The sequence below is a fragment of the Xenopus tropicalis genome, chromosome 10, assembly GCF_000004195.4.
Source record: "Xenopus tropicalis strain Nigerian chromosome 10, UCB_Xtro_10.0, whole genome shotgun sequence".
Classification (NCBI taxonomy): domain Eukaryota; kingdom Metazoa; phylum Chordata; class Amphibia; order Anura; family Pipidae; genus Xenopus; species Xenopus tropicalis.
The window spans coordinates 1,506,845-1,532,180 of record NC_030686.2 but is presented as its reverse complement, the minus strand read 5'-3'; the positions used below and the strand labels follow the sequence as shown (position 1 = coordinate 1,532,180).

General features: G+C 52.1%; 1 protein-coding gene across 2 annotated transcripts; it reads left to right on the top strand.

Moving 5' to 3' along the window:
• The first annotated feature begins 616 nt into the window (after positions 1-616).
• Positions 617-20,365, top strand: lkaaear1 (LKAAEAR motif containing 1). 2 transcript variants are annotated; one of them, XM_031894696.1, is made up of 4 exons: positions 617-793; positions 15,995-16,355; positions 19,426-19,548; positions 19,701-20,365. In XM_031894696.1, exons 2-4 carry the CDS (start codon positions 16,035-16,037, stop codon positions 19,761-19,763), a joined length of 507 nt encoding a protein of 168 aa, XP_031750556.1. In that variant the 5' UTR covers positions 617-793; positions 15,995-16,034; the 3' UTR covers positions 19,764-20,365. The 2 variants fall into 2 exon arrangements, with proteins under 2 accessions (XP_031750556.1, XP_031750557.1); XM_031894697.1 differs by having other exon boundaries at positions 625-793; positions 15,956-16,355.
• The last annotated feature ends 4,971 nt before the right edge of the window (positions 20,366-25,336 follow it).

The following is a 25,336-nucleotide window of genomic DNA, read 5'->3' as shown; positions in this document are numbered from 1 at the left end:
TATAGGGAGGGACAGATAGGGGAGGGATATAGGGAGGGACGGGTAAGATTATAAGGGGCAGGAGATAGGAGGGAATATAGGGGAGCAGATAGGGGAGGGGTCTATAGGGAGGGAGGTATATAGGGAAAGGGAGGGGGGAGGTATATAGGGAGGAGATAGGCAGAGGGGTATAGAGGGGAGGAGTATATAGGGAGGCGGGTATAATAGGAGGCAAAAGGACTTTTAAAAAAGGGAAGGGGTTATAGGGAGGCAGATAGCGGGAGGGGTATATAGGGGAGGGCAGATAGGAGGGGGTATATAGAGGGAGGGCAGATAGGGTGAGGGGTATATAGGGAGGGCGGATATATAGGGAGGCAGATTAGGGAAGGGGATATACGGAGGAAGGTATATAGGGGAGGGGGTATATAGGGACGGGCGGATATAGGGGAGGGTATATAGGGGAGGCAGATAGGGGAGGGGATATAGGGGAGGGGTATATAGTGGAGGGGTATATAGGGGAGGGCAGATAGGGAGGGGGTATATGGGGAGGGGTATATAGGGAGGGGTAATATAGGGGAGGCAGATAAGGGAGGGGTATATAGGGAGGGGTATATAGTGTAACACAGTCACTTCCAGAGCCACGGTACAAACCCCACAGAGCCCATACCGTCACTTACTACGCGTCACGCCCTGCCCACATCCTATTGGCTGAGAGTTCCCACGTGACACGGCAAGCCGTTGCTCGGCGACCAGGTCTCCATGGAAACGTTTGGCTCCGAATTCACGGCGGCTGCGCAGCGTTTAGACTGGGCCGGTAAGTACCGATATGGTTAAACGGAAATATGTAACGAACAAACGGGCCCTTAGGGTCCCACATATATATATATATATCCATATACCCACTCACCCGCACTCATATATATACATATACACACCCACACTCATATCTATATACCCACACTCATATATATCTATATACCCACTCACCCACACTCATATATATACATATACACACACACACATATATATATATCTATATACCCACACTCATATATATATATATATATATCAATATATATAGATTTCCCACCCTCTGTGGCCCTAACCTGCCCCCCCATCTTCTTGTGATTTCCCACCTCGTGGCCCTAACTGACCCCCATCTCTACATGTGATTTCCCACCCTCTGTAGGCCCTAACCTGCCCCCCCCATCTCTATGTGATTTCCCACCTCTGTGCACCTACCTGCCCCCCGCATCTTCTAGTGATTTCCCACCACTCTGTGGCCCCTAACCTGCCCCCCATCTCTAATGTTTGAGTCCCACCCTCTGTTGGCCTAACCTGCCCCCCCATCCTAGTGATTTTCCCACCCTCTTGGCCCTAACTGCCCCCCCATTCTATGTGATTTCCCACCCTCTGTGGCCCTAACCTGCCCCCCCTATTCTCTATGGGATTGCCCACCTCCATGCTGGCCCTAACCTGCCCCCCCCATCTCTATGTGATTTCCCACCCTCTGTGGCCCTAACCTGCCCCCCCCCCATCTCTATGTGATTCCCACCCTCTGTGGCCCTAACCTGCCCCCCCCCATCTCTATGTGATTTCCCACCCTCTGTTGGCCCTAACCTGCCCCCCCCCCCATCTCTATGTGATTTCCCACCCTCTGTGGCCCTAACCTGCCCCCCATCTCTATGTGATTTCCCAACCCCTCTGTGGCCCTAACCTGCCCCCCATCTCTATTTTGATTTCCCACCCTCTGTGGCCCTAACCTGCCCCCCATCTCTATGTGATTTCCCACCCTCTGTGGCCCTAACCTGCCCCCCCATCTCTATGTGATTTCCCACCCTCTGTGGCCCTAACCTGCCCCCCACCCCCAATTCTCTATGATGATTTCCACCTCTGTGGCCCTAACCTGCCCCCATCTCTATGTGATTTCCACCCTCTGTGGCCCTAACCTGCCCCCCATCTCTATGTGATTTCCCACCCTCTGTGGCCGCCTAACCTGCCCCCCATCTCTATGTATTTCCCACCCTCTGTGCCCTAACCTGCCCCCCATCTCTATGTGATTTCCCACCCTCTGTGGCCCTAACCTGCCCCCCATCTCTATGTGATTTCAACCCCTCTGTGGCCCTAACCTGCCCCCATCTCTGAGTGATTTCCCACCCTCTGTGGCCCTAACCTGCCCCCCCATCTCTATGTGATTTCCCACCCTCTGTGGCCCTAAACCTGCCCTCATCTCTGAGTGAATTTCCCACCCTCTGTGCCCTAACCTGCCCCCCCATCTCTGAGTGATTTCCACCCTCTGTGGCCCTAACCTGCCCCCCCATCTCTATGTGATTTCCCACCCTCTGATGGCCCTAACCTGCCCCTCATCTCTATGTGATTTCCCACCCTCTGTGGCCCTAACCTGCCCCCCATCTCTATGTGATTTCCCACCCTCTGTGCCCTAACCTGCCCCCCCATCTCTATGTGATTTCCCACCCTCTGTGGCCCTAACCTGCCCCCCCATCTCTATGTGATTTCCCACCCTCTGTGGCCCTAACCTGCCCCATCTCATATGTAATTTCCACCTCTGTGGCCCCCTAAACCTTGCCCCCCCCATCTCTGAGTGATTTCCCACCCTCTGTGGCCCTTCAATGCATTTCCCCCTTCCTGCCCCCCCAGTCGCCCCCAGTTACAGTGAGTCTGTTCCTTTCTGCATCTCACACTCTCCCGGCTGTCACTAAGCATTTGTCACTGTCACTTTCTCACTGTGACCTTTCCTGTGTCTCTGTCTCTCTGTCTCACTGTCTCACTCTCCTTCTCACTGGTGTTGCCCCTAGAAGCCCCCCTGTCCCTGTCACATTCCAGCCCTGTAACCCTTTCCTGCCTGCTTTTCCTTCTGGCACTGGGCTGGTTAACCCTCTCTGGTCCATGCAGGTCTGGAGACAAGACCCCCCCCACTCCCTGTCTGCGGTGAGTACATAAACTCACATTCCCCCCCCAAGCCCCCCCCCCCTGAATCAGTGGTACTGGCAGATACATTAGATAGGTACAAGGAAGGGGGTTACAGGGGGGCTGGAAGTTGTGGGATCCCCCCCCCTGAATCAGTGGTACTGGCAGATACATTAGATAGGTACAAGGAAGGGGAGTTACAGGGGGGCTGGGAAGTTGTGGGATCCCGCCCCCCTGAATCAGTGGTACTGGCAGATACATTAGATAGGTACAAGGAAGGGGAGTTACAGGGGGGCTGGGAAGTTGTGGGACCCCCCCCCTTGAATCAGTGGTACTGGCAATACATTAGATAGGTACAAGGAAGGGGAGTTACAGGGGGGGCTGGGAAGTTGTGGATCCCCCCCCTGAATCAGTAGTACTGGCAGATACATTAGATAGGTACAAGGAAGGGGGTTACAGGGGGGGCGCATGGGAAGTTGTGGGACCCCCCCCCCTGAATCAGTGTGACTACAAAAATGGGCAGATACATTAGATAGGTACAAGGAAGGGGGGGTTTTACAGGGGCTGGGAAGTTGTGGGATCCCCCCCCCCTGAATCAGTGGTACTGGCAGATACATTAGATAGGTACAAGGAAGGGAGTTACAGGGGGCTGGGAAGTTGTGGGATCCCCCCCCCCTCTGAATCAGGGTACTGGCAGAACATTAGATAGATACAAGGAAGGGGAGTTACAGGGGGCTCGGAAGTTGTGATCCCCCCCCGGAATCAGTGGTACCTTGGCAGATACATTAGATAGGTACAAGGAAGGGAGTTACAGGGGGGCTGGGAAGTTGTGGGATCCCCCCCCCCCCCTGAATCAGTGGTACTGGCAGATACATTAGATAGATACAAGGAAGGGGAGTTACAGGGGGCTGGGAAGTTGTGGGATCCCCCCCTGAATCAGTGGGTACTGGCAAGAACATTAGATAGGTACAAGGAAGGGGGGTACAGGGGGGCTGGGAAGTTGTGACCCCCCCCCCTGAATCAGTGGTACTGGCAGATACATTAGATAGGTACAAGGAAGGGAGTTACAAGGGGGGCTGGGAAAGTTGTGGGACCCCCCTGAATCAGTGGAGTACTGGCAGATACATTAGATAGGTACAAGGAAGGGGAGTTACAGGGGGGGCTGGGAAGTTGTGGGACCCCCCCCCCTGAATCAGTGGTACTGGCAGATACATTAGATAGGTACAAGGAAGGGGAGTTACAGGGGGGCTGGGAAGTTGTGGGACCCCCCCCCCTGAATCAGTGGTACTGGCAGATACATTAGATAGGTACAAGGAAGGGGAGTTACAGGGGGGGCTGGGAAGTTGTGGGACCCCCCCCCCCCTGAATCAGTGGTACTGGCAGATACATTAGATAGGTACAAGGAAGGGGAAGTTACAGGGGGGCTGGGAAGTTGTGGGACCCCCCCCCCCCTGAATCAGTGGTACTGGCAGATACATTAGATAGGTACAAGGAAGGGGAGTTACAGGGGGGCTGGGAAGTTGTGGGGACCCCCCCCCCCTGAATCAGTGGTACTGGCAGATACATTAGATAGGTACAAGGAAGGGGAGTTACAGGGGGGCTGGGAAGTTGTGGGACCCCCCCCCCCTGGAATCAGTGTACTGGGCAGATACATTAGATAGTACAAGGGAAGGGGAGTACAGGGGGCTGGGGAAGTTGTTGGGGATCCCCCCCTGAATCAGTTGGTACTGGCAGATACATTAGGATAGGTACAAGGAAGGGGAGTTTACAGGGGGGCGGGAGTTGTGGGGATCCCCCCCCCTGAATCATCGGTACTGGCAGATACATTAGATAGGGTACAAGGAAGGGGAGTGTACAGGGGGGGCTGGGAAGTTGTGGGGACCCCCCCCCCTGAATCAGTCGGTACGTGGCAGATACATAGATAGGTACAAGGAAGGGGGTTACAGGGGGGGCTGGGAAGTTGTGGATCCCCCCCCCCTGAATCAGTGGTACTGGCAGATACATTAGATAGGTACAAGGAAGGGGGGGTTACAGGGGGGCTGGGAAGTTGTGGGATCCCCCCCCGAATCAGTGGTACTGGCAGATACATTAGATAGGTACAAGGAAGGGGAGTTACAGGGGGGGCTGGGAAGTTGTGGGGGACCCCCCCCCCTGAATCAGTGGTACTGGCAGATACATTAGATAGGTACAAGGAAGGGGAGTTACAGGGGGGGCTGGGAAGTTGTGGGACCCCCCCCCCTGAATCAGTGGTACTGGCAGATACATTAGATAGGTACAAGGAAGGGGGTTACAGGGGGGGCTGGGAAGTTGTGGGATCCCCCCCCCCCCTGAATCAGTGGTACTGGCAGATACATTAGATAGGTACAAGGAAGGGGGGTTACAGGGGGGGCTGGGAAGTTGTGGGATCCCCCCCCCGAATCAGTGGTACTGGCAGATACATTAGATAGGTACAAGGAAGGGGAGTTACAGGGGGGGCTGGGAAGTTGTGGGATCCCCCCCTGAATCAGTGGTACTGGCAGATACATTAGATAGGTACAAGGAAGGGGGGTTACAGGGGGGGCTGGGAAGTTGTGGGATCCCCCCCCCTGAATCAGTGGGTACTGCAGATACATTAGATAGGTACAAGGAAGGGGAGTTACAGGGGGGCTGGGAAGTTGTGGGACCCCCCCCCCCCTGAATCAGTGGTACTGGCAGATACATTAGATAGGTACAAGGAAGGGGGGTTACAGGGGGGGCTGGGGAAGTTGTGGGATCCCCCCCCCTGAATCAGTGGTACTGGCAGATACATTAGATAGGTACAAGGAAGGGGAGTTACAGGGGGGCTGGGAAGTTGTGGGATCCCCCCCCCCTGAATCAGTGGTACTGGCAGATACATTAGATAGGTACAAGGAAGGGGAGTTACAGGGGGGGCTGGGAAGTTGTGGGATCCCCCCCCTGAATCAGTGGTACTGGCAGATTACATTAGATAGGTACAAGGAAGGGGAGTTACAGGGGGCTGGGAAGTTGTGGGACCCCCCCCTGAATCAGTGGTACTGGCAGATACATTAGATAGGTACAAGGAAGGGGAGTTACAGGGGCGGGCTGGGAAGTTGTGGGGATCCCCCCCCCCTGAATCAGTGGTACTGGCAGATACATTAGATAGGTACAAGGAAGGGGAGTTACAGGGGGGCTGGGAAGTTGTGGGATCCCCCCCCCCCCTGAATCAGTGGTACTGGCAGATACATTAGATAGGTACAAGGAAGGGAAGTTACAGGGGGGCTGGGAAGTTGTGGGACCCCCCCTGAATCAGTGGTACTGGCAGATACATTAGATAGGTACAAGGAAGGGGAGTTACAGGGGGCTGGGAAGTTGTGGGGACCCCCCTGAATCAGTGGTACTGGCAGATACATTAGATAGGTACAAGGAAGGGGAGTTACAGGGGGGCTGGGAAGTTGTGGGACCCCCCCCCCCCTGAATCAGTGGTACTGGCAGATACATTAGATAGGTACAAGGAAGGGAAGTTACAGGGGGGGCTGGGAAGTTGTGGGACCCCCCCCCCCTGAATCAGTGGTACTGGCAGATACATTAGATAGGTAGAAGGAAGGGGAGTTACAGGGGGGGCTGGGAAGTTGTGGGACCCCCCCCCCCCTGAATCAGTGGTACTGGCAGATACATTAGATAGGTACAAGGAAGGGGAGTTACAGGGGGGCTGGGAAGTTGTGGGACCCCCCCTGAATCAGTGGTACTGGCAGATACATTAGATAGGTACAAGGAAGGGGAGTTACAGGGGGGCTGGGAAGTTGTGGGATCCCCCCCTGAATCAGTGGTACTGGCAGATACATTAGATAGGTACAAGGAAGGGGAGTTACAGGGGGCTGGGAAGTTGTGGGATCCCCCCCTGAATCAGTGGTACTGGCAGATACATTAGATAGGTACAAGGAAGGGGAGTTACAGGGGGGGCTGGGAAGTTGTGGGACCCCCCCCCCCCTGAATCAGTGGTACTGGCAGATACATTAGATAGGTACAAGGAAGGGGAGTTACAGGGGGCTGGGAAGTTGTGGGATCCCCCCCCCCTGAATCAGTGGTACTGGCAGATACATTAGATAGGTACAAGGAAGGGGAGTTACAGGGGGGGCTGGGAAGTTGTGGGACCCCCCCCCCCCCTGAATCAGTGGTACTGGCAGATACATTAGATAGGTACAAGGAAGGGGAGTTACAGGGGGGCTGGGAAGTTCTGGGACCCCCCCCTGAATCAGTGGTACTGGCAGATACATTAGATAGGTACAAGGAAGGGGAGTTACAGGGGGGCTGGGAAGTTGTGGGCCCCCCCCTGAATCAGTGGTACTGGCAGATACATTAGATAGGTACAAGGAAGGGGGAGTTACAGGGGGGGCTGGGAAGTTGTGGGATCCCCCCCTGAATCAGTGGTACTGGCAGATACATTAGATAGGTACAAGGAAGGGGAGTTACAGGGGGGCTGGGAAGTTGTGGGATCCCCCCCCCCCCCTATGAATCAGTGGTACTGGCAGATACATTAGATAGGTACAAGGAAGGGGAGTTACAGGGGGGGCTGGGAAGTTGTGGGACCCCCCCCCCCCTGAATCAGTGGTACTGGCAGATACATTAGATAGGTACAAGGAAGGGGAGTTACAGGGGGGGCTGGGAAGTTGTGGGATCCCCCCCCTGAATCAGTGGTACTGGCAGATACATTAGATAGGTACAAGGAAGGGGAGTTACAGGGGGGCTGGGAAGTTGTGGGACCCCCCCTCCCCTGAATCAGTGGTACTGGCAGATACATTAGATAGGTACAAGGAAGGGGAGTTACAGGGGGGCTGGGAAGTTGTGGGATCCCCCCCCCCTGAATCAGTGGTACTGGCAGATACATTAGATAGGTACAAGGAAGGGGAGTTACAGGGGGGGCTGGAAGTTGTGGGACCCCCCCCCCTGAATCAGTGGTACTGGCAGATACATTAGATAGGTACAAGGAAGGGGAGTTACAGGGGGGGCTGGGAAGTTGTGGGACCCCCCCCCCTGAATCAGTGGTACTGGCAGATACATTAGATAGGTACAAGGAAGGGGAGTTACAGGGGGAGCTGGGAAGTTGTGGGACCCCCCCCCCCTGAATCAGTGGTACTGGCAGATACATTAGATAGGTACAAGGAAGGGGAGTTACAGGGGGGCTGGGAAGTTGTGGGATCCCCCCCCTGAATCAGTGGTACTGGCAGATACATTAGATAGGTACAAGGAAGGGGAGTTACAGGGGGGCTGGGGAAGTTGTGGGATCCCCCCCCTGAATCAGTGGTACTGGCAGATACATTAGATAGGTACAAGGAAGGGGAGTTACAGGGGGGGCTGGGAAGTTGTGGGATCCCCCCCCTGAATCAGTGGTACTGGCAGATACATTAGATAGGTACAAGGAAGGGGGTTACAGGGGGGGCTGGGAAGTTGTGGGATCCCCCCCCCTGAATCAGTGGTACTGGCAGATACATTAGATAGGTACAAGGAAGGGGAGTTACAGGGGGGGCTGGGAAGTTGTGGGATCCCCCCCCTGAATCAGTGGTACTGGCAGATACATTAGATAGGTACAAGGAAGGGGAGTTACAGGGGGGCTGGGAAGTTGTGGGACCCCCCCCCCTGAATCAGTGGTACTGGCAGATACATTAGATAGGTACAAGGAAGGGGGTTACAGGGGGGGCTGGGAAGTTGTGGGATCCCCCCCCCCTGAATCAGTGGTACTGGCAGATACATTAGATAGGTACAAGGAAGGGGAGTTACAGGGGGGCTGGGAAGTTGTGGGATCCCCCCCCCTGAATCAGTGGTACTGGCAGATACATTAGATAGGTACAAGGAAGGGGAGTTACAGGGGGGGCTGGGAAGTTGTGGGATCCCCCCCCCTGAATCAGTGGTACTGGCAGATACATTAGATAGTTACAAGGAAGGGGAGTTACAGGGGGGGCTGGGAAGTTGTGGGATCCCCCCCCTGAATCAGTGGTACTGGCAGATACATTAGATAGGTACAAGGAAGGGGAGTTACAGGGGGGCTGGGAAGTTGTGGGATCCCCCCCCCCTGAATCAGTGGTACTGGCAGATACATTAGATAGTTACAAGGAAGGGGAGTTACAGGGGGGGCTGGGAAGTTGTGGGATCCCCCCCCCTGAATCAGTGGTACTGGCAGATACATTAGATAGGTACAAGGAAGGGGAGTTACAGGGGGGCTGGGAAGTTGTGGGACCCCCCCCTGAATCAGTGGTACTGGCAGATACATTAGATAGGTACAAGGAAGGGGAGTTACAGGGGGGGCTGGGAAGTTGTGGGATCCCCCCCCCTGAATCAGTGGTACTGGCAGATACATTAGATAGGTACAAGGAAGGGGAGTTACAGGGGGGCTGGGAAGTTGTGGGACCCCCCCCTGAATCAGTGGTACTGGCAGATACATTAGATAGGTACAAGGAAGGGGAGTTACAGGGGGGGCTGGGAAGTTGTGGGATCCCCCCCCCTGAATCAGTGGTACTGGCAGATACATTAGATAGGTACAAGGAAGGGGAGTTACCTTCGTCTTCTGACTCTTTGCAGCTTTCAAATGGGGGTCACTGACCCCGGCAGCCAAACCCTATTGCTCTGTGAGGCTCCAGTTTTATTGTTATTGTTTTGTTTTCTAACTTTCTGTTGTATTTAGTCCCTCTCCTATTCACATACGTGTCTCATCCAACCTCTCTGGTTGCTAAGGTAACTTTGACCCCAGCAACCAAATAGCTGATGAAGCTGGAGAGTTGCTGAACTGAAAATCAGTAACCACTTCCTCCCCAGGGTGTAACACATGGGGGTGCATCGCACTTACCGGCTCTCGCTCACCACTTCCCTGTGTGCCCCCCGCCCCCCCGCGCCAGTTGTATGTGGGTAAATCTGTGCGGTGACTTAGTGCTCCCACAATACACACCCATTAACCTCTTCCTGTGTGTGGGGGGGTCCCATTGCAGCAGGGCCTCCTCCCAGGGTAATACAGAGGGGGCAATAAAACCCAGTGTTAGATAATAATAAGCTCTGAGGTTTTAACTCTTTTACTGCCAAGCACGTATGGCATACGTGCTGGCAGTAAAAGGGCTTAAACGCCAACGACGTGTCTCATACGTCGTTGGCGTTTAAGCGCTGCGTCGTTGGCGTTTAAGGGCTTCTAACAATGACAGCCCCCCTGGGCAATGTGCCAGGGGGGCTGTCATCAGGGTCCTGCGAGCCGATCGCTCGCAGGACCCTCCAGGAAGCAGCAGACGCGATCGCATCGCATCTGCTGCTTCCTGCTTCCTCCCTCTCCCCCAGCGCCGGCCCAACTGAGCCAGGAGCGATCGGGTCTTCAGGAACAGGTAAGGAGTTTTTTTTTTATTGCTTTTACACACTTTTACACACTTATACACACATTTACATACATTTATACACACTTACATACATTTACACACACTTACAGCACACATTTTAGCATTTTTTTATTTATTTATTTATTTTTTTTTTCATTTTTCACACTTTTATACACTTATTTACACTCATATACACACTTACACACTATCACACAACTTTTACAAATGTACACACATGTATACACAAACACTTTTTTTTTTTTTTTTTTCATTTTACCACTTTGTTTTTATTTTCTTTTACCTAAAAACTGTTTATTTTGACAGCGTGACTATTGGATCAGATATTCTGGCCACTAATTACACTGTCATGTGACTTATTTTGTTGTTTCACTGATTTGCACAATTTTTGTGGTTTTATCACATTTTATCCCTATATAAGTATTCCTGATCTGTTTTTAGCGTAGCTTTGCCAGGTGTAACTTTGGTGTACAAAAATAACTTTACCTATTTTGAATTCATCAGAATGTGTACTTTCCAAAAATATATGGTTTTGTGGGGGATCTGTATAGTTAGGGGAAGTTTTGGCACATAATACACTGACAGGGGGATCTGTATAGTTAGGGGGGGTTACGGCACATAATACACTGACAGGGGGCTCTGTATAGTTAGGGGGGTTACGGCACATAATACACTGACAGGGGGCTCTGTATAGTTAGGGGGGGTTACGGCACATAATACACTGACAGGGGGCTCTGTATAGTTAGGGGGGTTACGGCACATAATACAGTGACAGGGGGCTCTGTATAGTTAGGGGGGGTTACGGCACATAATACACTGACAGGGGGCTCTGTATAGTTAGGGGGGTTACGGCACATAATACACTGACAGGGGGCTCTGTATAGTTAGGGGGGTTACGGCACATAATACGCTGACAGGGGGCTCTGTATAGTTAGGGGGGGTTACGGCACATAATACACTGACAGGGGGATCTGTATAGTTAGGGGGGGTTACGGCACATAATACACTGACAGGGGGCTCTGTGTGCAAAAGCTGAGCTGGCAGGCGAGAAATCCTTATGCGCTATTTTCATTTAGGGTTCAGTACATACTGCAGACTTTGGTATATCTATGCATATTGGGCATCAAACTGTTCAGTAGACCTCTGGTGTTCCTATTTGGGGTGACTTGCCTTTGTACGCAAGAAATTGTGTGAGATAAATGCGACAAATTGCAACATTTTTAGGCGATTTTCTGAAATGTCATAAAAACCAATAACTTTAGGAAAGCTCTGCAGATTGGTACTTTGGTGTAGAAAGGACTCTTTACCCTTGTTGGATTTGTCAGAATGTGTACTTTCCAAAAATATATGGTTTTGTGGGGGTCACTGTATGGTTAGGGGAAGTTTTGGCACATAATATGCTGACAGGGGGCTCTGTGTGCAAAAGCTGAGTTGGCAGGCGAGAAATCCTTATGCGCTATTTTCATTTTGGGGTCAGTACATACCGCAGACTTTGGTATATCTATGCATATTGGGCATCATACTGTTCAGTAGGCCTCTGGTGTTCCTATTTGGGGTGAGTTGTCTTTATCTGATCTTTATCAAGAAATTGTGAGAGATAAATGCGGCAAATTGCAACATTTTTATGCGATTTTCGAAATGTCATATAAATCTGCAAACTTAGGAAAGCTTTACAGCTTGGTACTTTGTAGCAATAAGAAATATTTACCCATTATAGATTCGGGGGGATGTGTATTTTCCAAAAATATATGGCTTTCTGGGGTGAATGTACTTTTTTTGTAGCATTATCCCACATAAAGGATGTAAATGTGTTGATTTTGCAGGAGCTGAAATGATAGATCATATGGGGGTATGTTCCCATTGGGGCCCCTACATGCCACATACTTAGCTAAACCTATACATATTGGGCATCAAACTGTTCAGTGGACCCCTGGCATTCATATTTAGGGGGTTTTATCTTGGTACCTAACACTATGTGGGAGATAAGATGCTGCAAAGTGGAAGCTTTGAGGGGATTTTTGGAAATGTCATCAAAATTGCTAACTTTAGAAAAGCTGTGCGGCTTGGTACTTTGGAGTAGAAAGACATGGGTACCCATTTTAGATTCGGGGGAATGTGTACTTTCCAAAAATATATGACTTTCTGGGGTGAGCATACTTTTTACTAGCTTTATCCCACATATAATGATGTAAATGTGTTGATTTTGCAGAAGCTGAAATGACAGAAATGACAGTTCATATGGGGTATGTTCACATTGGGGCCCCTACATGCCACATACTTAGCTAAACCTATACATATTGGGCATCAAACTGTTCAGGGGACCCCAGGCATTCATATTTAGGGTGTTTTATTTGGTTACTTTATGACCTGTAGGAGATAAGATACTATAGACTAGAAGCTTTGAAGCGATTTTTAAAAAAAATCACAAATTTTGATAAAAACCAATAACTTTAGGAAAGCATTGCGACTTGATAGTTTGGAGCAGACAGACAGTTGTGCCTATTCTGTATTCCCCAGAATCTGTTCTTTCCAAAAATGTACAATTTTCTGGGATAAACTCTCTGTTAGTGGAATTTTGGCCTTGAAATCCAAAGTATGCAGTTTTTTTGGAGCAGTGCTTTGGGAATTTGGTAGAGTACTGCTGGGAGTTTTTGACCTATACAAGTGAGAAATCTCCATAAAACTATATATATTTGGTATTGGCACGTTCAGGAGACATGGGACTTTCCAAATCAGTTGTATATTCGGGCATAAAATAATTTTTGTTTCTAGTATGTGTGTTTATATTATGGAAAATTTGATTTTTTTTGCATTTTTAGACATTTAGAAGCCTATATCTTGTTACAGAATTGGAATTACACAAAAATTCTACCATATTTTGAAAGCTTAGGTTGTTCTGAAAAAAACGATATATTGTTTTCCTTGGTAAACTAAAAGTCCCCCCGAGGAAAGGCCCCTAAAGTGAAACAGTGCAAAATGTTCAAAAACTGTCTGGCAGTACAAGTTCCGCTTTGACCAAAATGGCTGGCAGTAAAAGGGTTAAAGCTTAATTTCTCCTTTAATTATTCTCCTTATTTATTTCCTTGGAGTTTCTCCCTCTGTAACATTCTCCGTGGCTGCTAAGATGATTGGCCCTGGCAACCAGCAGACTGATTGTTACAGGATGGAATAAGTGCCGAATGGCCCCCATGTTGGATGGGAAGGCAGAATGACATGGAGTGGGCCACTCGGGGCCCATTAGTGGGAGTGGGGGGGAGGGGCAGGGCCGGGGGTTATTGATGAGTACCCGTTGCTATGCAGCCCATCACTAATTGATGTGGAGTTGAAGTTCTGTACAAACATTTAATTGGCCTCGGATTCTTTGCCCGTCACTGAGCTGCTAATTAGGCGCCTGTAGCTTCCGGGCCGCGTCTCCCAGCTTTAGCGCCTAATTAGGCAACAAATCAGCGCCCTTATCACTGGCCAATCGTCTCGCTGGGTGGGAAATTCCTTTTCTGCCTCCATGTGAGAGAACTATGGGGCTTATTCATAAGGGGGGGGTTTACACCCACACAGCACTACTTTGTGCCACCAGGATGTAACAGCGCCACCTGGGATTGAACCTCTTCCGGCACCTTCCCCCTGTGCCTCGGCCTCTACCAGCATCTTCCCCCTGTGCCTCGGCCTCCGCCTTCCCCCTGTGCCTCGGCCTCTACCAGCATCTTCCCCCTGTGCCTCGGCCTCCGCCTTCCCCCTGTGCCTCGGCCTCTACCAGCATCTTCCCCCTGTGCCTCGGCCTCTACCAGCATCTTCCCCCTGTGCCTCGGCCTCCGCCTTCCCCCTGTGCCTCGGCCTCTACCAGCACCTTCCCCCTGTGCCTCGGCCTCCACCAGCACCTTCCCCCTGTGCCTCGGCTTCCCCCCGCACCTTCCCCCTGTGCCTCGGCCTCCACCAGCACCTACCCCCTGTGCCTCGGATTCCCCGGCGCCTTCCCCCTGTGCCTCGGCCTCCCCCAGCGCCTTCCCCCGGCGCCTTCCCCCTGTGCCTCGGATTCCCCGGCGCCTTCCCCCTGTGCCTCAGCCTCCGCCGGCGCCTTCCCCCTGTGCCTCAGCCTCCGCCGGCGCCTTCCCCCTGTGCCTCGGATTCCCTGGCACCTCCCCCGGCGCCTTCCCCCTGTGCCTCGGCCTCCGCCGGCGCCTTCCCCCTGTGCCTCGGATTCCCTGGCGCCTTCCCCCTGTGCCTCGGATTCCCTGGCGCCTTCCCCCTGTGCCTCGGCCTCCGCCGGCGCCTTCCCCCTGTGCCTCAGGCTCCCCTGGCGCCTTCCCCCTGAGACCAATGGGGATGGAAGCCCAAAATGTCTGGAAACCATTGGCCGAGGATATCAGTGCAAAGTTTCTGACAGCGAATCACTTGCTGTGTCTTACCTGCTGGGGCAACTGGGGTGACTAACTGCCCCCCAATGGCCCCATCTGATGAGAAACAATGTCAGTAGTGGGGTCGTTTATCCAGATGTCACTGTAGCTCCAGCCTTTCCCACTAATATCTTCCTATAAACAAGTGTTTCCCTGTGCATGCTGGGAGTTGTAGTTCAGCAGAGCATTCAGTCACAGGGTCGTTAGTCGGACTAATTAGCCGAGCGACTGACATTAAAGGGAAATGAAACCCGTAGATATCGGCAGCCTCCCCCCCCCCCCCCGGGTTTCTCCATAGAGACAAATGAGGGGCAGAAGGGATGTTCCCTGGGGGCAGTTGATACGGAGCAGCCGGAGACCCCGAGGGACAGAGACAGTTGCTCTGATTCCTAACGATAACGATGAAACGAGACGGCGGAAATTAACTCTCGCTGCATCAGCCATTAATAACCACCCCCTCCCCCCCCCCCCCCCCCCCGAGTTACGAGAGCCACGGGGGCCACAGTCAATATACAGTTGGGGGGGTCACTGGGAATGAATCCGGGGGGGGCAAGTATTAGTAATGTGGGGGGGCAGATCTTACAGGCCCCTCCCTTATTCTAATCTCCGTCCTGTTCTGTTAGAGCCCTGGGGGGGGGGGATACAGGATTCTTTAACTCCCCCAATTCCTCCTGTCTCTTCCCACAGTGACTCCTCACGATGGGTTTCTCCTGTCTCTTCCCACAGTGACTCCTCACGATGGGTTTCTCCTGTCTCTTCCCACAGTGACTCCTCACGATGGGTTTCTCCTGTCTCTTCCCACAGTGACTCCTCACGATGGGTTTCTCCTGTCTCTTCCCACAGTGACTCCTCACGATGGGTTTCTCCTGTCTCTTCCCACAGTGACTCCTCACGATGGGTTTCTCCTGTCTCTTCCCACAGTGACTCCTCACGATGGGTTTCTCCTGTCTCTTCCCACAGTGACTCCTCACGATGGGTTTCTCCTGTCTCTTCCCACAGTGACTCCTCACGATGGGTTTCTCCTGTCTCTTCCCACAGTGACTCCTCACGATGGGTTTCTCCTGTCTCTTCCCACAGTGACTCCTCACGATGGGTTTCTCCTGTCTCTTCCCACAGTGACTCCTCACGATGGGTTTCTCCTGTCTCTTCCCACAGTGACTCCTCACGATGGGTTTCTCCTGTCTCTTCCCACAGTGACTCCTCACGATGGGTTTCTCCTGTCTCTTCCCACAGTGACTCCTCACGATGGGTTTCTCCTCTCTCTTCCCACAGTGACTCCTCACGATGGGTTTCTCCTGTCTCTTCCCACAGTGACTCCTCACGATGGGTTTCTCCTGTCTCTTCCAACAGTGACTCTACATGATGTTGTTCTGGTGCTGAGGATTTGAATATGGCGACAGGGGAAAAGCCTCGCAGAGAGAAGCAGGTTCCTAAGAACCCAAAGACCGTTACTCGGACGGAGCTGAAGAAGATGCCCCCCGTGCAGAGGGCCAGGCTATTGGCCTATGAGCAGCCCAGTAAAGACATGGCCGCCTCCCTGCAAATAACTCAGAGTCGGTTGAAGGAATTTGCTCAGAAATCTGTCGGAGATGTTCCCCAGATGGTGCCGGACCCAGAGGAAGAGAGGAAGATGAAGGTGATAGGGCAGCTGAAGGCTGCGGAGGCTCGGAGCCGTATCCGCCTCACCAGATTACGCTTTCAGTGTATGCGGGTAGGTCTCGCTTAGTAACCCCCCCAGCTCAGGACCTACCAGATAATGGCTGCTTGCACAACCAGTTTCTAAATACATAACAGTAGGGCAAGATGGAGACGGTAGGGCAAGATGGAGACGGTAGGGCAAGATGGAGACAGTAGGACAAGATGGAGACAGTAGGACAAGATGGAGACAGTAGGGCAAGATGGAGACAGTAGGGCAAGATGGAGACAGTAGGGCAAGATGGAGACAGTAGGGCAAGATGGAGACAGTAGGACAAGATGGAGACAGTAGGACAAGATGGAGACAGTAGGACAAGATGGTGACAGTAGGGCAAGATGGAGACAGTAGGGCAAGATGGAGACAGTAGGGCAAGATGGAGACAGTAGGGCAAGATGGAGACAGTAGGGCAAGATGGAGACAGTAGGGCAAGATGGAGACAGTAGGACAAGATGGAGACAGTAGGACAAGATGGAGACAGTAGGACAAGATGGTGACAGTAGGGCAAGATGGAGACAGTAGGGCAAGATAGAGAGAGTAGGGCAAGATGGAGACAGTAGGACAAGATGGAGACAGTAGGACAAGATGGTGACAGTAGGGCAAGATGGAGACAGTAGGGCAAGATGGAGACAGTAGGGCAAGATGGAGACAGTAGGGCAAGATGGAGACAGTAGGGCAAGATGGAGACAGTAGGGCAAGATGGAGACAGTAGGGCAAGATGGGGACAGTAGGGAAGATGGAGACAGTAGGGCAAGATGGGGACAGTAGGGCAAGATGGGGACAGTAGGGCAAGATGGAGACAGTAGAACAAGATGGGGACAGTAGGGCAAGATGGGGACAGTAGAACAAGATGGGGACAGTAGGGCAAGATGGAGACAGTAGGGCAAGATGGAGACAGTAGGGCAAGATGGGGACAGTAGGACAAGATGGAGACAGTAGGACAAGATGGAGACAGTAGGGCAAGATGGAGACAGTAGGGCAAGATGGAGAGAGTAGGGCAAGATGGGGACAGTAGGGCAAGATGGGGACAGTAGGACAAGATGGGGACAGTAGGGACAAGATGGGGACAGTAGGGCAAGATGGAGACAGTAGGACAAGATGGAGACAGTAGGACAAGATGGGGACAGTAGGGCAAGATGGAGACAGTAGGGCAAGATGGAGACAGTAGGGCAAGATGGAGACAGTAGGGCAAGATGGAGACACAGGGGACACAGTCCCAGTTCAGGCCCGTACAGCTCACAATCTCCCTTACGGACCCCCCTGTTTCTACATGTCGTGCTGGGGCCTGGGGGCAGTAAAGGGACACTTTGTATTAATGATTTCCAACCTGCCACAAAAAACATTGCTGGGATTAGCAGTTTCACAACTTCAGGATCAGAAACCAAAACCAATGAAAATGTTGACATAAAAGTCTCAGTTTGGAAGGAAGGAAGGAGCTGTTACGGCTCCGGCGCGGGACTGAGCTAAAGAGCCGCATTGTGCCGGGAGTCGGAGCTGCCAGTCAGCGCTCGGCGGAGCAGAATTATCTCTCTGTGACTGACATCTTCTTTCCTAGAGCTCCGCAATCAGCCGCTGGGTCTGCCCCGGCCGCCACCGCCACCTCTGTAACAGACACACAACCTTTTACTGTGTGTATCTTAGCTTGGATCAAACCAGCGCCGGGTAATTGATTGGTTACTGTGGGGATGGGGGGGCAAGAAGTGACTGCTGGGGGGGACATGGTCCCTGTCTGTGCATTCCTTCCATAGAATATTCAGTTCTCCCAGTACCCTCCGCTGATTCATTGCATTCCCAGAATTCCTATCTTTCTATTAGGTTTTTAAATCTGATGGCTGAATCCTGCTCTATATTGTATGGAAAGTGTATGGGCATCCATAGTTAGCATGCTGTGGGTATCTATGGTTAGAATGCTGTGGGTATCTATGGTTAGAATGCTGTGGGTATCTATGGTTAGCATGCTGTGGGTATCTATGGTTAGCATGCTGTGGGTATCTATGGTTAGCATGCTGTGGGTATCTATGGTTAGCATGCTGTGGGTATCTATGGTTAGCATGCTGTGGGTATCTGTGGTTAGCATGCTGTGGGAATCTATGGTTAGCATGCTGTGGGTATCTGTGGTTAGCATGCTGTGGGTATCTATGGTTAGCATGCTGTGGGTATCTATGGTTAGCATGCTGTGGGTATCTATGGTTAGCATGCTGTGGGTATCTATGGTTAGCATGCTGTGGGAATCTATGGTTAGCATGCTGTGGGTATCTGTGGTTAGCATGCTGTGGTATCTATGGTTAGCATGCTGTGGGTATCTATGGTTTAGCATGCTGTGGGAATCTATGGTTAGCATGCTGTGGGTATCTGTGGTTAGCATGCTGTGGGTATCTATGGTTAGCATGCTGTGGGTATCTATGGTTAGCATGCTGTGGGTATCTATGGTTAGCATGCTGTGGGAATCTATGGTTAGCATGCTGTGGGTATCTGTGGTTAGCATGCTGTGGGTATCTATGGTTAGCATGCTGTGGGAATCTATGGTTAGCATGCTGTGGGTATCTATGGTTAGCATGCTGTGGGTATCTATGGTTAGCATGCTGTGGGAATCTATGGTTAGCATGCTGTGGGTATCTATGGTTAGCATGCTGTGGGTATCTATGGTTAGCATGCTGTGGGTATCTATGGTTAGAATGCTGTGGGTATCTATGGTTAGCATGCTGTGGGTATCTATGGTTAGAATGCTGTGGGTATCTATGGTTAGCATGCTGTGGGTATCTATGGTTAGAATGCTGTGGGTATCTATGGTTAGCATGCTGTGGGTATCTATGGTTAGAATGCTGCCACCTCACCCCAAAGCCTCAGGGGCCCCCCATGTGTAACCCAAGGGGCTTATTCTCCCAATGCTTTATAACTTTTGGAAGTTTAAATAAATATTAAGTTTTGTAACAATATGATATTGATTGTGTCGGGGGGGGGGGGGGTACAGTCAGACTGATGCCCCCGGCAGTGAGTGGGAGCACATACGTGTGTATGTACCGGGCGTTACACGGCAGCGCCAGTATAGTGAGTGGGCGGGGCACTAATCTCCGCGCTTTGCCCACAGGCTCAGGAGTTGAACCACCTGATCGCTTGCCAACCGACTGCCCGCGATGCCATCCGGCTAGAGGTCTTCCTCCCCACTCGGCCTGCGACAGAACTTTCCCCTGACCCACTGGATCGGATCCAGGTAGGTTTGGATTAACCAGTGATTACCCCTGGGGCAGAAGGAATAGTCTCAGCTGTGGCTGTTAGGGTGGGGGTAGGGGGGTCCCCCCTATATCCATGGGGAAAGAGTCGGGGTGCAGGTGAGATAATAAACCTTGTTCCTTTGCGTTACAGAGAGCGCAGGTTGAGAGACTGCTGGAAGATGACGTTGGATATCTCACCAATCGCATTGCCTGACTCAGTTCTGTGACCAATCACATCGCCTCATTCTCATATCCCACCCCCATTGGACAGAAAGTGGCCCCTAGCAGCCTTGGCAGTCATGTTTCCCAGGCAGTTGCCCCTCTCGGTAAGAGTCACGTTGGCAGCCGGGCGCCACTCTCGCCAATGTGCCAATCAGCCTGCCCCGCCATTACTCACCCACCGTGCCCATCTGTTACACTAACATGTTGCTGCCAAGGCAGGATTGGTGCCCAGCTGGCATTAGCTCTCTGGCAACAGTTGTGCCATGTTAAACGTGACTGCACCTCTTACACTACAGGGTTAAACTTCCCACCACCTACCCCATGTGTCATAGCGACTGTAAGCGCCATTGTACTCGCTGGCACCGACCCACCGAGCCCCCCCCGACTGTACAGTCTTGGCTCATCCTGTACCAACTGTGCCCACTGCAGTCTTATAGTCTCCATAGGAATAGCCCCAACCTAACTCTGGGCTTGGGTGACACCTACTGGTCACTTATTTAATAGCAGCAAACCTGTTCCATTAACCTCTTCATTCCCACACGGATGAACAATGGGCACACCAGCCCCCCGATAATAAAATAGTAATGAAAGATATTGGTGTTGTGTATAGAATCCGACACACAATCCCCACACAAACTGCTGTGTCTGCGGGGTGGCACTTCCAGGGGTACCCAGGGCACAAATAAGCACTCACCCCAAATCCCCCCCCTAACTGGCCTTCAGGCTGGGCCCCCTTAGCCCATAACAAGGTTACAGATATATAGAAACATTGGGGTAACAGTCACCCCGCTATAGTTCCAGGGGTACCCAGGGCGACAGAATTAAGCAGCTCAGGCCAAATCCCCCTTCCCTAACGCTGGCCTCAGGCTGGGCCCCTTGTAGCCCAATAACAGGTGTTTAGCAGATTATAGAAACATTGTGGGTAACAGTCACCGCCGGCATGAGGTTTCCAGGGTACGCGGGCAAGGAACCAAATTATGAGGTCATTAGCAAGATGGTAGGATTTTGGCAGCCCAAATCCTCTCTAACTGGCTTACAGGCTGGTGCACCCATTAGGCACATATACAGGTTACAGGATATAATAGAACATGGGTAACAGTCACCCCGGCTATAGGTTCCCAATGGTGGTAACCCAGGGCACAAAATTAAGCACTCACGCGCCAAATACCGTAAGCCCTACCTGGGCCTTTCAGGCGGGTAACGCCTTTAGCCCATAACCAGAGGTACAGATATAGATAGAAAACATTGGGGGTAAAGTCACCAGCCGCTGATATAGTATTCCAGGGTAGGTCCTCAGGGTCACAAATAGAGCACGTCACCAAAGTCCCCCTAACTTGCCTTTCAGGCTGGCCCCCTTAGCCCATAACCAAGGTTAGGCGATAATAGAAAAGCATTGGGGTAACATGCACACTCTCTTATTAGTGTCCAGGGTTACCTCAGGCACAACTAAAGCACTCAAGCCTCCAAGACTCCCTCCTAACTGCTTGCAGGCTGGGCGCCCCTTAGCCATAACAAAGTTACCAGGATATAAGGGTAATGGAGAGAAACATTGGGGTAACAGTCAGCCGCCGCTATAACTGTCGTGCAGGGGTATCCAGTGGGCGAGCAAAAATAAGCACCCCGAAGTCCCCGCCTAGACTGGCCTTCAGGCTGGGGCCCGCCTTGTAAAGCCCATAACATGTTACAGATATAGTAGAAACATTGGGGTGAATGAGTCACCGCTCCGTCTAGTATTCCAGGGTAACCTAGGGCACCAATGTAAGCACTCACACTCCAAATCACCCCCCCTACTGGCCTTGTCAGGCTGGGCCCTCGCTAGCCCATAACAAAGGTTCGTATATAAGAATACATATGGGGTAATACTCACCTCCGCTATACGGTTCGCAGGGGTATAACCCAGGGCATCAAGTAGAGTCATCACCCAGAAGTCCCCCCCTATGACAGTGGCCTTCAGGCTGGGCCCCCCTAAGCTCCATTAAAAGGTTACAGATATATAGAAACCATGGGGGTATTACGGAAAAGTCGCACCCCGCTATTCTGTTCCAGGGGTACCGCCAGGGCACAAATAGCATCTCAGCCCAAATCCGCCTAGACCTGGCCTTCAGTGCTGGGCCCCCTTAGCTCGTATAAACAATGGTTATCTAGAATATATAGAAACATGCTGGGTAACAGTCACCCTGCTATAATGTTCCAGGGTGCCCCGGGGCCACAGAATAAGGTCAGCCCCAAATCCGCCCGCTTACAAGCTGGCCCTTCAGGCTTGGGCGCCCCTTAGCCATAACAGGTTAGCAGATAAGTCAGACAACCATTGGGGTATAGAGTCACTAGCCTGCGCTTATAGGTTCCAGGGTAGAACTCGGTACAGGAAAATAAGGCACGGTCAACGCCGAGAGATCCCTCCCTAACGTGGCCCCTTCGGCTGGCGCCGCTTAAGCCCATAACAGAGGTTACACGATATATAGAAGACATTGGTGCGTAACATGTGCACGCTCATAGTTACTACAGGGGTACCTGTGCAGGGCAAGAGCAAATAGCACTCACTCCAAAGTCCCGCCTTTACTGCCTTCAGGCTTGGGCCCCTTATCCATAACAAGGTTACACGATATATAGGAATAGCATTTGGGGTAGACTAGTGCACCGCTAATATGTTGCCAGGGGTACCGCAGCTGGCAAATTATAGGCACTCACTCTCCAAATCTCGCTACAGACGATCAAGAGCTTGGCAGCTTTCGGGAGCTAGTAATAACCGGGCCCGGAATGGCTGCGCAGTCGGAAGTAGCAAACAAGGGAGCAATGGGCAGTCGAGCGCAGTAATGAAACCGGCTGGGCTGGGCAGGGTCGGAGCACGGCTACAGGACTGGGCAGTACGGAGGCAGTAATGTAAGCGGTCCAGGCTGGCGGATTCGTGCAGCGTACAGATTCTGGCAAGTCGGAGCAGTAATGGAGAGCGTTCCGGTGCTGGGCAGTCGGAGCAGGCTGCACATGGAGCTGGCAGTCGAGCCAGTAATGAAAGGGCGGCGCTGGCAGTGTCGCGCATAATTAGGGTGTAACTCTTGAGCCGCTTATCAGGGCCCCTCACTACTATGTTTGCCGTGCTGAAGAAGAAGCTCTGGGAGGTCAGCAAAGTCACATTGGTTGGCCTGTGTCCCCTGTCAACTCAGGTCAAACGGTGATCGAACTGCGCACAAGTCCCCCCTGGTATGAAACGTGCCCCAAATACCCCCCGGATTAACGCTGTCCGCAATGCGCCCAGGGCCTTGGCTGCCCAATGGGATTCCTTTCCCAACATTGATTTTGTTTGGATTGTTATCTCGACCGACATTCAAATGAAGTTTCGATGATCCCGTGTCCCTCCCAGGTAACAGCCACAAAAACTAAACTTCACCCCCTTGAGACTCTGGGTGCGCTGGGTGGGCGCTCTAGGTGAAATCGTGGGGCAATATCTAAAACGAATCCACGCATGGGATGTTGAAAAGGGTAATCAGGAACGGAGTATAAATTTCTGTAAGCCTTACCGCGGTCCAAAAAGCGTTAGTTTCATTTCGATTTATTGGTGGGTGTATGTGGCTTTATCAGTCAGGCTTAGGGGGGCAGCACAAGCGTTTAATCGAGTCAGGCTTAGGGGGGCAGCAATCAGGTTTATCACAGTCAGTGTCTTAGGGTGGGCAGCAGAGTTTTATACAAGTTGGGGAAGTCAGGCTTAGGGGGGTCATGGCAGGACAGGTTTATCAGTCAGTTGGCTTAGGGTGGGCAGCAGCAGGTTTACAGTCGAGGCTTATGGGGGGAAGCACGAGGTTTATTGCCCGGGTCAGGCTAGGGGCAGCACAGGTTTATCAGTCAGGCTTAGGGGGGCAGCACAGGTTTATCAGTGGGAGTCAGGCTATTTATGGGGGGCAGACACAGGTTTATCAGTGCAGGTTGGGGGGCAAGCACAGGTTTATTCAGTCAGGCTTAGGTGGGGCAAGCACAGGGTTTTAATTCAGTGGGGAGGTCAGGCTAGGGGGGCTAGCACAGGTGTTAATCATCAGGCTTAGGGGGGCAGCAACGGGTTTGAGTCAGTCAGCTTTAAGGGGGTCTAGCAGCAGGTTTAACAGTGCAGGCTTTTAGGGGGCCAGGCAGCGGTTTAATCATGTGGGTAGTCAGGCTTAGGGGGGCACACAGTTTTCAGATCAGGCTTAGGGGGGCAAGCCACATGGGTTATCAGCAGGGCTTAGGGGGCAGTCACAGGTTTATTGCAGTGGAGATCAGGCTAGGGGGGGCAGCACATGGTTCTATAGTAGTTGCTTAGGGGGGCGGAGTCACAGGTTTTATCAGATCAAGAGCTTAGGGGGCAGCAACAGGTTTATCAGTCAGGGCTGTAGGGAATAGCACACGTTCTTACAGTCAGGCTGTAGGGGGGCAGCACGGTGTTATCAGGTGGGCAGTCAGGCTGTAGGGGGGCAGCTACAGGGTTTAATCAGTCGGTTGATAGGGGGCAAAGCACAGGTTTTTATCAGTCAGCGCTTAGGGGTGCAGCTACAGGTTGTATCAGTGGGAGTACAGGGCTTAGGGGGCATTGCACAGGTGTTTAGAAATCAGTACAGGCTTAGGCGGGGCAAGCAGGTTTATCAGTCAGGCTTAGGGGGGCAGCACAGGTTTATCAGTCAGGCTTAGGGGGGGCAGCAACAGTTTATCAGTGGGAGTCAGGCTTAGGGGGCGCAGCACAGGTTTATCAGTCAGCAGCTTAGGGGGCAGCACAGGTTTATCAGTCAGGCTTAGGGGGCAGCACAGGTTTATCAGGGTGGGGAGTCAGGCTTAGGGGGGCAGCACAGGTTTATCAGTCAGCTTAGGGGGCAGCACAGGTTTTAATCAGTCAGGCTTAGGGGCAGCACAGGTTTATCAGTTCAGGCTTAGGGGGGCAGCACAGGTTTATCAGTCAGGCTTAGGGGGCAGCACAGGTTTATCAGTCAGGCTTAGGGGGAGCACAGGTTTAGTCAGTCAGTGCTTAGGTGGGTGTGGGCAGGCATCAAGGTTTTATCATGTGGGATTCAGGCTTAGGGGCAGCACTGGTTTATTCAGTGGGAAGTCAGCTTAGGGGGGCATGCTATGGGTTGTATTCGAAGTCGGTCTTAGGGGCAAGCACTGGTGTTATCCAGTGGTAGTCAGTGCCTTAGGGCGGCAGCCACTGTTTAGTCAGTGCATGGTGCTTAGGGAGGCGAGCACAGAGGTTTTATGCATGTCGGCTTAGGGGGCAGCACAGTGTTTTCAAGTGGAGTCGCAGGCTTAGGGGGCCGCACTGGTTTATCAGTGGGAGTCAGGCTTAGGTGGGGCAGCGACCTGGTTTATCAGATGGGAGTCAGGCTAGGGCAAGCACTGGTGTTTGTGCAGTGGGAGTCTAGTGCTTAGGGGGTGCAGCATGTTGTTTAATCAGTGGGAGTTCGAGGCTTGGGGGCGAACATTGGTGTTGATCAGTGAGGAAGTCAGTGCTTGGGGGTGCATCAACTTGGTTCATTGAAGAAGATCTTTCCCTGAAGCAGGAATCCACAGGTAACGAGAGACTGTCAGCAAGTGGTAACGACAGCTGCG

What these genes read in the sequence shown, in the direction of transcription:
- lkaaear1 (XM_031894696.1), top strand. Translation starts at nt 16,035, where the DNA reads ATGGCGACAGGGGAAAAGCCTCGCAGAGAGAAGCAGGTTCCTAAGAAC. An exon ending in TACGCTTTCAGTGTATGCGG is followed by an intron (nt 16,356 to 19,425) that starts GTAGGTCTCGCT and finishes CTTTGCCCACAG; the next exon opens with GCTCAGGAGTTGAACCACCT. An exon ending in ACCCACTGGATCGGATCCAG is followed by an intron (nt 19,549 to 19,700) that starts GTAGGTTTGGAT and finishes TTTGCGTTACAG; the next exon opens with AGAGCGCAGGTTGAGAGACT.